Below are 12,819 nucleotides of genomic sequence, written 5' to 3'. Positions count from 1 at the left end.
TTGCTGCCATCAATCCCTCTGCTGCCCCTGTCACTGGCCAGAGGAGAGCTGGTAGGAGACACAGAGTCCCCTAGGTTTGCATGTGGCTTCTCTGAAAAGCCACGCGTTTAGCTCTGAGAACGAGTGCCCATGCCCTTGGTGAAAAGCAGCTGGAGTTTGAGGCAGTGGAGGGCAGGGGGCGGGGTGGGGCAAAAACCACAGGACAGAGTCACAAATCAGGACCCTCATCACTCTCTGTGGCACTCACTCTTCCAAACCTTAGTAGACACTCTCAAGGTCTGAGACTTGACAGTGATCATGCATATCAATCTGCTTCACCATCTCTAAAGGGATCTGGAAACCCGCGGTACTAATTCCAGGGCGCAGCGGAAGTTCCGCAGAAGGTCTGTGTGAGGGGCTGTAATCGCGTTACCGGTCATTTCAAACCCACCACGGTCTGCTAGCAACACGAGGAGATGAACTACTGATTCACGCAGCACCACGGAAGTCTCCAAAATATGCCGAAGGGAAGAAGCCAGGCAGGCACGAGAGGGTACACTGTGGGACTCCCCCTCCATGCAGATCTGGAAAATGCAAGCTAATCTATAACGACAGAAAGCAGACCCGTTTCCCAGGGAGAGGGTGGAAAGGGGAACGAGGAACCTTTCGTGGGTGACAGGCAAGTGCCGGGTCTTGTGGTGGTGATGCCACGGGGGTACGCTTTTAACAAAACTGATCAATCCATAAACAGATTTAATTTCAGGTACATAAATGATACCTCAATAGTAGAAAATAAAAATGTGTGTTGAAGTCTTCCCTTTGGAACCAGGGCCCGTGTGCAGCCGGGGAAGGTCCCTGGACTTGCAGGTTTAGCTCAAGAATCTCAGGGCGACCGGGCCGCACCCAGGTCAAGTACTCGAGCTCCTCTGAGCCTCAAGCCTCTTCATCTTTAAAACGAGGCTGTCACCCCGAGCTTTGCCTCATGGGACGGCTGTGCCAATCAAGAGGTCTGTTTGGCACATGCGAGAGCAATTTTCCGACAGCAAAATAACAGACGTAGAGGACTGTGGTATGGGTGCGCGGAGATGATGGGTAACTTCAAGTCCTTTGCTCTGCCCACCAAGAAGATCCCTTCAGCTCCGGGGCACCCACCATTGGCGTCCTCTCTCTACGCCAGGACCCCGGGGAAAGCAGCTACAGAATCGGCCATGACTCGGAGACACTGAGTTGACCAAGGACTTCCACGGGATCCAATGTCAACCCCCAGGAAAGCTGGAGAAGGCCAGAGAAACTGGATACTTTAATTCACGGGCGGTGCAAGGTGCCTCTCAATTCCATGTGAAGGCAGCTCTGAGGGCCTTTTATCTTTGGGCGGCGAAGCATAGCTAATGCAGCTCACTATCCAAAGCCAAGTCCAAGGTGCTTATCCCAGCTCTTTCCTTCCTCCACAGTCCTGCTCTTTGACTAGGTAGGCATTGTTCAAATATTCCCCTTAGCAAAAAAGGACAACCTGAGAGCCCAGGTAGGTCTATGCTGGAGACTTCAACCAGCAACCACCTAGTATCCTGTTCATCCAGTCAACACAACAAAACCGTAATCCTCTCTGTCTGGTGTCCAGATTATATTTTCAACTACTCTAAGTCCTTTCCTGCCCGTGCAGGAAAAAAGCCTTCACAAAGCCTCGTGCGCAACACAGGACAGGTGTTGCTGGGTGTAGAAGCTGATGAGGAATGCTGAGGAAAAGGGAAGGCCCGACAGCTTCCTCAGTCAGAAGCTGGACAAGCGCTGGGCCATGGAACCCCTGCCACCGCGTCCTTTTGCAAGCCTGTTGTCTCTCCATCATCAGCAAACATTAAAGCCATTTGCTAGAGACAGAGCTCTGGCCACAGGCAGCCTCCAACAGACCCAACCAAAACAAAATTAAAGGTCAGAGGTGTATCAGCAAAGAACCCTCAGAATCAATGGTGAGGCGATGCTCCTACCCTTAGCCTCAAGCTGCAGAAGAGATAAAAGAGCCTCGCTCCTCCTCTAACCATAGAGGCCAGTAGGGGATGGTGTGAAATCAAGTAGCAAAGCAACAGTCCCCCGCAGAGTTCCGGGTCTGCCTTCCCTCCTGGCCCCCAGGCATGCCCTTCCCCCAGGCCTTTGCTCAGCACACTGCTCCTTTGCCTTCCCACCAGCCTCGCTCCAGTCGTGACCAATATGGACCATTCTTTTTAGAACCTTTGGAATAGGAACGTTTAGAAGAGCTACTATGGGGGCGCCTGGGTGGCTCAGTGGTTTAAAGCCTCTGCCGTTGGCTCGGGTCATGATCTCGGGGTCCTGGGATCGAGCCCCGCATCGGGCTCTCTGCTCTGCAGGGAGCCTGTTTCCCCCTCTCTCTCGGCCTGCCTCTCTGCCTACTTGTGATCTCTGTCAAATGAATAAATAAAATCTTTAAAAAAAAAAAAAAGAAGAGCTACTATGTATGGGGGAGGAGGAGGGATAAGGCCATTTTGGACCCTTGAAGGTTTCCTTCCGAAGGCTTCCCTAACACCTCCTAACCTGGTGCACACACACACAGACACCCCGAAAAATTGCTGTTACTTAGTCCTTTCGATGGCAGGTCCTTCTACAGCAGTGTTTGTGGACTGAAGGTAATGAGGTGGGATGGAAAAAACCTAGTAAGAAGGAACATACCCTGAGGTCACCCAGCTGGCCCAGCACTCCTACTCCTCTCCCTTAGCTCTGTCGGGCTGTTAAAAGCCAGCACTAATTACTCCTGTACCTCTCAGAGGGAGGCAGTGAGGCCCCGAGGGGTTAGGTGACTTATCCAAGACCACAGCACAGCACGTCTGGAATGGGGCCTGGGCCTTGCTGGCCCGAGCTCTCTGCCGGCTCACCCAGAGCCATGTGGAAGGTCTCTTCTTGCTGCTGCACGATGCCAGACTCAGTTACACACAATGGGGAAACCAGAGCTGTCGGCCTTGGCTACCACCAGTCTCTCCAAAGGGCCATGTTCCAAATATCTCTCTCATCCCTCCTTGAGGCATCCCAGCCACGTCTCCCAGAACCCTGAAAACCATCAACGCTCCCTCCTGTCTGCAATTTCTTCACGCCCTTTCCTCGAGGCCTAAGGCCCAAGAAGGAGGCTGCTCAGAAGCTAAGCCCGTTGCCCTGGCTCTCTGTCTTCTCAACTCAGCAGCCCAGGGAGAGTAGCACTAGATCAGGGGGACAGCCAAGGGCTCCACCTCCTCCCGGGCAGGGAATCTGATGGAGACGGAACAGGAAAGCCAACTCCCCTCCTGGCCAGGCTGTTCCATTAGGACCCCCTTCATCACCTGTTCAGTAAAGAGAGGCAGTGCTAGTCATAATACTAGGAGCTGTGATGGGCTGAATAATGGCTCCCCAAAAGCTAAGTCCTAATCCCTGGAACCGTGAACATTACCTTACAGTAAAAATAAAAGAAAAAAAGGGGAAAAAAAGATCTTGCAGATGTGATAAAAGATCCTGAGACGGCTGATCCTGGGAAGGCTTTCCTGAATGATCTGGAGAGGCCCTAAGAGCCATCACTAGTGACTTTGCAGGAAAGAGGCAGAGGGAGGTTTGACACCACCAGCAAGGCAATGTGACCTTCCATTCCCAGGTCCAGGTGATGTGGCCACAAGCCAACCAAAGCCAGCAGCCAAAGATGTGCGTGAGGCAAGGAACGGATTCTCCCCTGGAACTTCCAAAATAATCCCCACCCTCCCGACACCTCGATTTCAGCCCAGTGACACTGATTCAGGGTTTCTTGCCTCCAGAGCTAGGAGAAAATACATTTCTGTTGTTTCAAGCCAGCCAGACTGTGGTCATTTGTTACAGCGGCAGCAGAAACTAATACAGCAGCTAACACCTAATCATCACCCACTGTGTGCCAGGCACTAAGCCTGACATGCACTAAGCATGTCACTTACATTAACTGCTCATGCTCGGGCTCTGGAGGTGAGGTTAGGCAGACCCCCTGAGGGTTTGAATCCCAGCCTTACTGCTTAGTGTTGTAACTCTGAGCAAGTTACATAAGGTGACTAAGCCTCTGTTTCTAAATGCATAAGATGAGCATACGTGTTACATTTCTCAGTGTGTTGCTAGGAGGATACAATGGTTAGGAAGGGTCAAGTGCCTGTTAGAGTCTATATCCTAAGTACTCCATAAATGCTCGCTATGAGGAGATCTCAGGGGTTGAACCAGCCAAAATTAGACCATCATCCTAATCTGTTGGGACATGGACAAGACCACATGGACCCAGTGCAGGAAGAAAAGACACCCCTTTAAAGCAGGTGTGAATAGCAAACATGACAGTCTGAGGAGTTCAGTTAAGTATTTCTTCTCTTAACTGAGCTACTTAGGTCCTTAATGCTGGCCTAGATGCTGGGTCCTATGCTAATTCTGCAGCCCTGCCCAGAAGACTCCCTAGCCTCTACCTCCCCTTGCTTAAGGAAGGTGTGCACAGCCATCCACCAGAATAAGGACACAACTTGCAGCATCCACACCTGATGCGGCCCTGCAAAGCCTCCCATTTTCTCTGTAACTCTGGCATCAGGAACTGGAGCTTCATTGCTTGGAAGTCAACCCCAGTCAAAAAACGTCAATGTATTTCCTGATTTCCCAAAGCCCACTTTCCTGACTGTCTGTCCTAGCGGGCTGGGTGGAAAGATTAAACTAGGGGTGTGCTTTGGTTACAAGGTCACAGCCAAGTTAGTAAAGAAAAGAGTAAGGAAGGTTTGCCCAAAGGCTGGGGAAGGGTTACCTAGACTTGCCACCTGAAAAAAGGGGGGGAGAAAAATGTTTTTTTCATTAACTTGGCCCTTCCCCATAAAGTTTGCCCAACTCTCCCATTCAGGTGATGTCATTCAAAGAAGCAGCGCCCCCACAGGATCGCAGGCCCTGTACCCCCACCGAAGAATTCTGCACGCGAGAAATTAACTGAAGGAGAAGGGCCTGGCCGCCCGGCCTTGGTTTCCTCCAAGAAGGGTTCCAGCCCCACGGTCTTGGTTGGCCAGCTGAAGAAGACTCCTGCTGCCATTGCCTTGTGCAGGCGGCCAGGCCTCTTCCCAGCGGGCTGCAGGGACTGCCACCTGCGCTCTCTCTGCCCTTCCCCACTCCGCCCTCCAAGGGTTAGAAGGATAAGGGAAGACAGCTCCCCTCCTTACTCTCAGGCACCCACAGATTTCCGCGCTGCCGTCACCACTGACGAGAACCCAGGTCCCCAGGAGGAATCGCTTCTCCTCATTCCATCCTCCCTATCAATGAACACGCAGCAACACCCACGCTCCCGCTCCTCCTACTCCGGAGGGAGACCGAACCCGAGAGCGACATCCGGAGCTGGAAGCCGCTGCAGTGAGAGCGCCGACCCCTCCGCCCCGAGGTCCCTTGCCCCTTCCCAGCCAGCGGAGAGGATCCTAAACCAGCCCCGCGTTCCGGATCCAGAGGGTGCCCGAATCCTCGCTGGGGCCCCGCCTCCCCCGGGGGCCGGGCGCCGGAGACCTCGGGGAGCCGGCGAGACACCCGCATAGCCCCACCACGGGGGCCGCCCGCCGGGCACGGTACCTGGGAGCCGACCCCGGTGCCCTCGCCGGGAGGGGCGCCTCACCTTCGGCACCCCCGGCAGGCGCCCTCGCCCGCCCGGCTCTCCCCGCCGCGCCTGCCCGGCACCCGCGCCGGGAGGGGCCGAGTCCCGGGCAGCCCGCGCGCGGGTCCTGCCCCAGCAGGTGGTGTGCAGCGGGGAGCGCGCCGTCCGTCCGGCGGGCGCCGGGAGGCGAGCCGGAGCGAAGCCGAGGGCCGGCCGCGTGGGGCGCGAGGGGCGCGAGCCCCGCCACTTACGCGCGGGCTCTGGGGAAGCCCATGGAGAGCAGCACGTCCAGCGCCGATCCATGCTTGATGGTGCCGGGGCGCTGCTGGCGGCTCCTCCGCGGGGTGACTTTGCTGTACAGCTCCTCTCTCGCAGCCATGCCGAGCGGGCCGGGGTGGCCGTACTGAGCCATGGCTCAGCGGCCAGCCATCGCCGGGGAAAGCGCCCGAGCCCGAGCGTCCGGGAGGGAGCAGGGAAGGGGGCTCGGGGACCCGGCGCCGGGCGGGAGGCGGCGACGGAGGCGGCGCTCGGAGCTTCCCCAGAGTCGAGACTGACGCTTCCTGGTGAGGCCACCGGAGCCAGGGCGGCCCGCGGGCTGCTTGGGCCGGACCCGCCGTCAGCTGCTCGGGCCCCCGGGTGCCCCCAGCGCGGCGCCGGCAGCGGCCCTCTCTCCTCCGCCCCCTTCCTTCTCTCCTCCTAGCGGTCCGGGAATTTGCAATGAGTAATTTTTGAATGGATCAAAAAGGAAAAGGAGCCTTGTGGGCCGGCCCTGCCTTGCCAGTACCGGGGCCCCGCCCCTCTCTTAAAGCGACAGCGCTGCCTGAGCCTGCTCCGGGCCGGGCACAGGCTGCAGCGTCCCGGAGCTGCTGCGCGGAGGACTCCAGCGCACGAGGGCTGCGGGTGTGCGTGGGTTCCGGGGAGTCGCTCCCAGCGCCTCACCCTTCTCCACGGCTCGCCCATTGAGTCAGCTGGGCCTCCAGACGCCAGATCAACCCGTGTCAAGTTTAATGTGGTTCGTGTGGTTCTAGATGGGTTAATAATGGAAATTGGGCGAATTGATGGATGACAGTAATGAACCATAAAGCCAAGCCCTGTAGGCCCAGATAAAAGCTTTTGCTTCGGAAAGACCATGCAAAATCCGGAGGATTGTTGTGGCCGGTGGAGACCAAGCTCCTGCCCCCTGGCCAAGTACCAGACCAAAAACCGACCGTGCTCTTCAGGACTTCTCGAGATAGTGACTTCAGGACAAAGATTGGGAGCTCTGGCTCTCAGACTTGGGAGAGGAGAGGGGTGGAGGGAGAGGGCAGGGTGGAAAAAAGGAGAGAAAGGGGAAGATGGAAGGAGGAAGGAGGAGGACAGGGAAAGTGGAAAGTGGAGGGAGGGTGGAGGAAGAAGGAACAGAGAAAGAACGCTTTCTAATTATAAAGGTGTTCAAAATGCAGTGGGTTGGTTTTCATTCGGGAATGAGCAACTTGTCAATGAAAGAATTCGACGGAAGACTAGATCATCCTTGCTCAGCGGGGATACATAAGAGAATTCGCATCATAGGTTGGATAAAACTACTCCCACCTCAAAGAAGTAGGGAGTCTTAACCACACTCACTCCCACCTCACACTGCACACACTGTGAACTTGGCTTGGGGATGTTAATGCTCTTTCATTTGGAGACAAGGTTACTGTCTTCAGTCAAGGACAATGGCCCCACTTGGTTTAATGGAAAAGAGAAAGAGTAAACCCTAGCTGCTCTTTTTCAGGTAATAATAATAATAAGACCTAGCATGTATTGGACTCTCGTGTCCATCATTGTACTAAGCATAGTAAATGAATTGACTCATTGAGTGTGTATGACCCTTATGGGGTGTATACAATTATCATCCCAGTTTGCAGTTGACAAAACTCAGCTTAGAAAAGTTGAGGAAGATCATAGAGCTGGGAAGTGTATAATGAAAGCTTTTATTGACTGTGGTGCCTGGATATGTTGCTTCTGCCTCTCCAGCCCCACACCCTTATCCATGTGCATCATAGTAACCTAGCCTCACACACATGGGGTTCTCCAAAAATGTCAACTCCTTTCCCTGCTTAGAGTGTGGGGGAGGGATGGTGACCAGAGCCCATGAACAGTTTTTTTTTTTTTTAATTTATTTGACAGATAGAGATCGCAAATAGGCAGAGAGGCAGGCAGAGAGAGGAAGAAGCAGGCTCCCTGCTGAGCAGAGAGCCTGATGTGGGGCTCGATCCCAGAACCCTGGGATCATGACCTGAGCTGAAGGCAGAGGCTTTAACCCACTGAGCCACCCAGGCGCTCCCCATGAACAGTTTTTTTTTTTTTTTTAAATTTATTTATTTGTCAGAGAGAGAGAGAGTACGCACAAGCAGGCAGAGTGGCAGGCAGAGGCAGAGAGAGAAGCAGGCTCCCCGCCAAGCAAGGAGCCTGATGCGGGACTTGATCTCAGGACCTAGGATCTTGACCTGAGCCGAAGGCAGTGGCTTAACCCACTGAGCCCCTCAGGCGTCCCCATGAACAGTTTTTTGATGCTGCTTTCTAAGGCATCTAGGGTTTTACCAGGGGAAATGACACAGCTGAATTCTGTTGGGCTAGAATCGCTTTTCTAAAGAAAGTTCAGTGGTGGTAGAAGTGGGGAGATAAGGACTACTAGGGTTTAGCAACAATATGCATAATTCTGCCTTCTGCTTGTGTAAGGGAGGAGGGAAAGTTCATGCTTCCTGGGTGAGAGCTTCTGCCAGAGCGGAGGAAGCTTCCTGGAGCCTTTTGCAGAGTGCTTTTCCAGAGCAGGGAACAAAAAGACAGGACTGGGCTAAGAAAACCATACCTAGTAGACTAACCTCCGGGGGTGTTTTCCGTAAAGGATGCTGGACCTTACCCAATATTCTGAATTTCTTCCAAATGCCTGGGCTGAGAATCAAAGGATCTGGAGGCTAGTTGGGAGGTAGTAGTTGGGAGTAGTCTGTGGAAGTATTTTGTGGAAGCACGAAACAAATAATAACTCGAATTTATCAAGAACTTACTATATGCTGGTGCCGTTCTTAGTTTCCTACATATGTAAGTCATTTACTCCCATAAGACATTAAAGTGGATCCTGCCATATTATCAGAGGCCCCTTGACGAGTGAAGATACTGATGCAGACAGAGATCAAGTATCTTGTTCAAGGTCACAGAGCTAGTGAATGGAAGAGCCAGGATTTGAGCGCTTAAAATTTGTCCTAACAACCACTTACTGCCATGGTTATGATGATGAAGAGATGTCGACCATTAAAATAACTTGGTTACCTTTTGGACTCATCCTAAGCCCCTTGACACAAAATTGCTGGATTTCTGTTTCTCCAGAAAAATTGAATTAATAGGTCTCTCTCCCTGCCTTCGGGCAGACTGTGAGAGGAAATGATGGATATAAAAATAGTTTTAGGTAGCCTGGAAAAATCACTATGGAAAACCAGACTCTTTGGATGGGAACTGTTTGGTCTAGAGTGCTTTGACAGAAATCCCAGGCTGGCTTTCTCAGCCTGCTTCCCTGCTTAAATTTAGGACTGCCGCCGTTTATCCTGCCCAGGATAGAGCCCTGGCAATCAGGATGCAATGTACTTCCATTGTGTTAACTTTGAAACTCTAGGGGAAGCTTTATACATGTCCCTGTCACTGTAGTACACAGGAAAGAGGGATGACTCTTCACCGGACAATCTGTCTGACAGCAGTGGGAAGGTGGAGGGGGGAAGGAGAGTGGTCCCATCAGCATCAAGCTACTCCCTCAGAAGGGACAGCACATCGTCCTGTCCCTCTGCGCCAAAAGGTCATACCAAAGTCCGCCCTGGACCATGAATTTGTTTTTGTTCACGTCGGCACTGTTTAATTCCAGTGGTAGCCCTCCTGAAATGGTCACAGGGTCCAGTTCACTGCACTTGTAAGTTCAGAAGCCTGTCTTTGTCTTTTTCTTCTCTTTTTGAGAAAAGGTCAAGTGGCTGCAGAATGTTTCCAGTCCCAAGGGTTGGGATGTTGCTTTGGCAATGGAAGGCAGTTTTTGCATCACTGGGACTGATTTTAGCCCCTGGACTTCAAGGGGATTCCTCATGGCCAGAAGATTTTGAAACTGTGCGGTAAGGAAAGAAAGGACAGGCATGGGAGGGCTCCAGCACTGGGAATCGGGGTGCCGAGATGTGTCAGCTGTGACTTGGATATGTTCTCTGCCCATTTCTGAGCTTAAGCTTCCTCATCTGCCAAATGAGGGTGTTGGCTTTGGCTGGGGCTCCCTTGGACTTTGCCAAGGGACCCTTTATGGGCAGGGGTTGTTGGGGTTATCAACTGGAGGTGGTGTGGGTGAAGCATACCATCCTTTCTTTCTCTTCTCAGAGCGGGTACACTTTGTCAGCTTTGTATCATGGGCGTTTTATGTAAGGTTTTCTGTGGGAAGATGGTTTAGAGGATCAGAGAACATTTTGAAAACCACTACACTAGCTAATCTTTAATGCCCAGTCTAGTTCAGAGAGACCGTAACTTAGTAAAAGTGAACGTAAAGAGGAATGGAGTGGAACTGGCAAGAGGGGAGGGGGCTGCTGGGAAGAGGGTGAGGGCAGGCTGGGGATAGAGCAGGTTCCACACAGGTAGCATGTTAGAGAACAGACTCTACCATTAGAAGAAATGATAATTATGTGACTCAACAGAATGCTACAGTGTGAATCAGATTGCAATACAAATAAATCAGTATGTTATATATCTTAAATTTACAGGATGTTGTAGGTCAATTACACCGCAATAAAAGAAAACATTAAAAAAAAAAAAAAAGGCATGTCAATCCTACCCTGTCCTGAGGCACAATTCAAACAGATCTAAGGACCTCAAGATTGGGGACTATTTCACAGTATTATAGTTGTCCTTAAGACTTACTATAGGCACATGGAAAGTCTATGGTTAGGGTTAGGGCTAGGGTAAAGCCTACCCTAACATGGTAAAGCCATGTGACACAGGAGGAAAACTAAGGCAGAAACACAGTTTGGAGCATCACTCCAAACCAACACAAAGCTTGTATTTTTCCTCACACATTGGAAAAATTAAGATCCCTCCCTCTGTTACAAAAGGAAGACAGAGAGAGGGGGAGAGATTTATTTATTTATTTATGCATGCTCATCTTTGAACAAAAATCCCAGCCTGTCATACTGGAATCCTAGTAGGAGACACTCCATTGTCCCTGTTTTCTCTTTGTAAAGACCTTATCCCAAATGTCATTGCCCCAGGGTTTGTGTTTCCGACTTGCACTTAACAATAGAAGCATTGTGAAATACGGTACAAGCTAAAAGAAAAAAAATAAGAAGGGTTTTCCCTTGTCTCACACCACTTCCTTTTTGTAAAAGCAGCAAAAGGGGAAATTTTATTTCTAAGAAATAGAATAAAACTTAATAGCTAGGTATGAAGCAAAAAAAAACAACCAACAAACCTTCCCTTGGACTTAAAAGAATGGCAGGAGCATCTGGCTGGTTCCTTCCGTAGAGCACTCTTGATCCCAAGGTTGTACTTCCAACTCCAAGTTGGGTGTAAAGATCACTTAAAAATAAAATCTTACGAAAATAAATAAAAGAGTGGAAACAATAGTCATGAACCAAGATAATTGGAAAAATAATTTTCACCATTTAAAAATTCAATGGGGTGCCTGGGTGGCTTAGTTAAGTGTCAACTCTTGATGTCAGCTCAGGTCTTGATCTCAGTGTCGTGAGTTCGAGATCTGCATTAGACTGCACACTGGGTGTGGAGCCTACTTAAGAAAATTAAAAAAAAATAAAAAATAATAAAATAAAATAAATAAATAAAAATTCAGTGATCTTAGGGGTTATAAGATACAATTTTTGAATATTTTTAAAAATGTAAGTTTATTTTAAAATTCTACAAAAGACATTTTAATGAATCTTTGTGGGATTGTGTACGTTGCTTTAGATATGTTTTTCCAATTCATGCATAATACACTGGAAAAAAAAACAATGGGCTTCAGATAGAAGTCAGATTTGCTAAACCCCACGAAGAATTTTTTAATTTTTATTTTTTAATTTAAATTAATTAACATGTAATGTATTATTAGTTTCAGAGGTAGAGATCATTGATTCATCATCTTATATAACACCCAGTATTCATTACATCACGTGCCCTCCTTAATGCCCAACATCCAGTTACCCCATCCCCCCACCTCCCTCTGCTCCAGCAATCCTGTTTGTTTCTTGTGATCAAGAGTCACTTTTGGTTTGTTTCCCTCTCTGATTTCATCTTGTTTTATTTTTTCCTCTCTTTCCCCATGATCCTCTGTTTTGTTTCTAACATTTCACATATGAGTGAGATCATATGATAATTTTGTTTCTCTGATTGACTTATTTCACTTAGCATACTACCCTCTAGTTCTAGCCACACCATTGCAAATAGAAAGGTTTTTTTTGATAGCTGAGTAGTATTCCTTTGTATATATATATGCCACATCTTCTTTGTCCATTCATCTGTCAATGGACATTTGGGCTCTTTCCATAGCTTGACTATTGTGGACATTGTTGCTATAAATATTGGAATGCAGGTGCCCCTTCGGATCACTACATTTGTATCTTTGGGATAAAATACCCAGTAGTGTGATTGCTCTGTCATAGAGTAGCTCTATTTTCAACTTTTTGAGGAACCTCCATACTGTTTTCCAGAGTGGCTGCACCAGCTTGCATTCCCACCAACAGGGTAGGAGGGTTCCCCTTTCTCCGCATCCTCGCCAACATCTGTCATTTCCTGAGTGGTTAATTTTAGCCATTCTGACCAGTGTGAGGTGGTATCTCACTGTGGTTTTGATTTGTATTTCCCTGATGGCAAGTGATGTTGAGCATTTTTTCATGTGTCTGTTGGCCATTTGGATGTCTTCTTTGAAGAAATGTCCGTTCATGTCTTCTGTTCATTTCTTGATTGGATTGTTTGTTCTTTGGGTGTTGAGTTTGATAAGTTCTTTATAGATTTTGGAAACTAGCCCTTTATCTGATATGTCATTTGCAGATATCTTCTCCCATTTTTTCCATTGTCTTTTGGATTTGCTGACTGGTTCCTTTGTTGTGCAAAAGCTTTTTATCTTGATGAAGTCCCAATAGTTCATTTTTGCCTTTGTTTCCCTTGCCTTTGGAATGCAGCTATCAGGAAGTTGCCTTGGCCAAGTCACAGAGGTTGCTGCCTGTGTTCTGCTCTAGGATCTTGATGGATTCAAGTCTCACATTTAGATCTTTTATCCATTT

At 49.7% G+C, this 12,819-nt stretch overlaps 1 protein-coding gene across 3 annotated transcripts in view; it reads right to left on the bottom strand.

Annotated features, from left to right (window-relative positions):
* The window catches only part of UBASH3B (ubiquitin associated and SH3 domain containing B), a 133,337-nt gene extending 127,039 nt beyond the window's left edge, over positions 1-6,298 (bottom strand). The window contains exon 1 of one of the 3 annotated variants that reach the window (XM_032868762.1): positions 5,821-6,298. In XM_032868762.1, coding sequence (XP_032724653.1) covers positions 5,821-5,981 — 161 coding nt within the window. In that variant the 5' untranslated portion in view covers positions 5,982-6,298. The remainder of the gene's footprint in view (positions 1-5,820) is intronic. The other 2 variants (XM_032868761.1, XM_032868763.1) reach the window with 2 other exon arrangements.
* Positions 6,299-12,819: the final 6,521 nt, after the last annotated feature.

Source organism: Lontra canadensis, unplaced genomic scaffold, assembly GCF_010015895.1.
Source record: "Lontra canadensis isolate GAN:19392208 unplaced genomic scaffold, GSC_riverotter_1.0 scaffold36, whole genome shotgun sequence".
Classification (NCBI taxonomy): domain Eukaryota; kingdom Metazoa; phylum Chordata; class Mammalia; order Carnivora; family Mustelidae; genus Lontra; species Lontra canadensis.
This window is presented reverse-complemented; position numbering and strand designations above follow the sequence as displayed.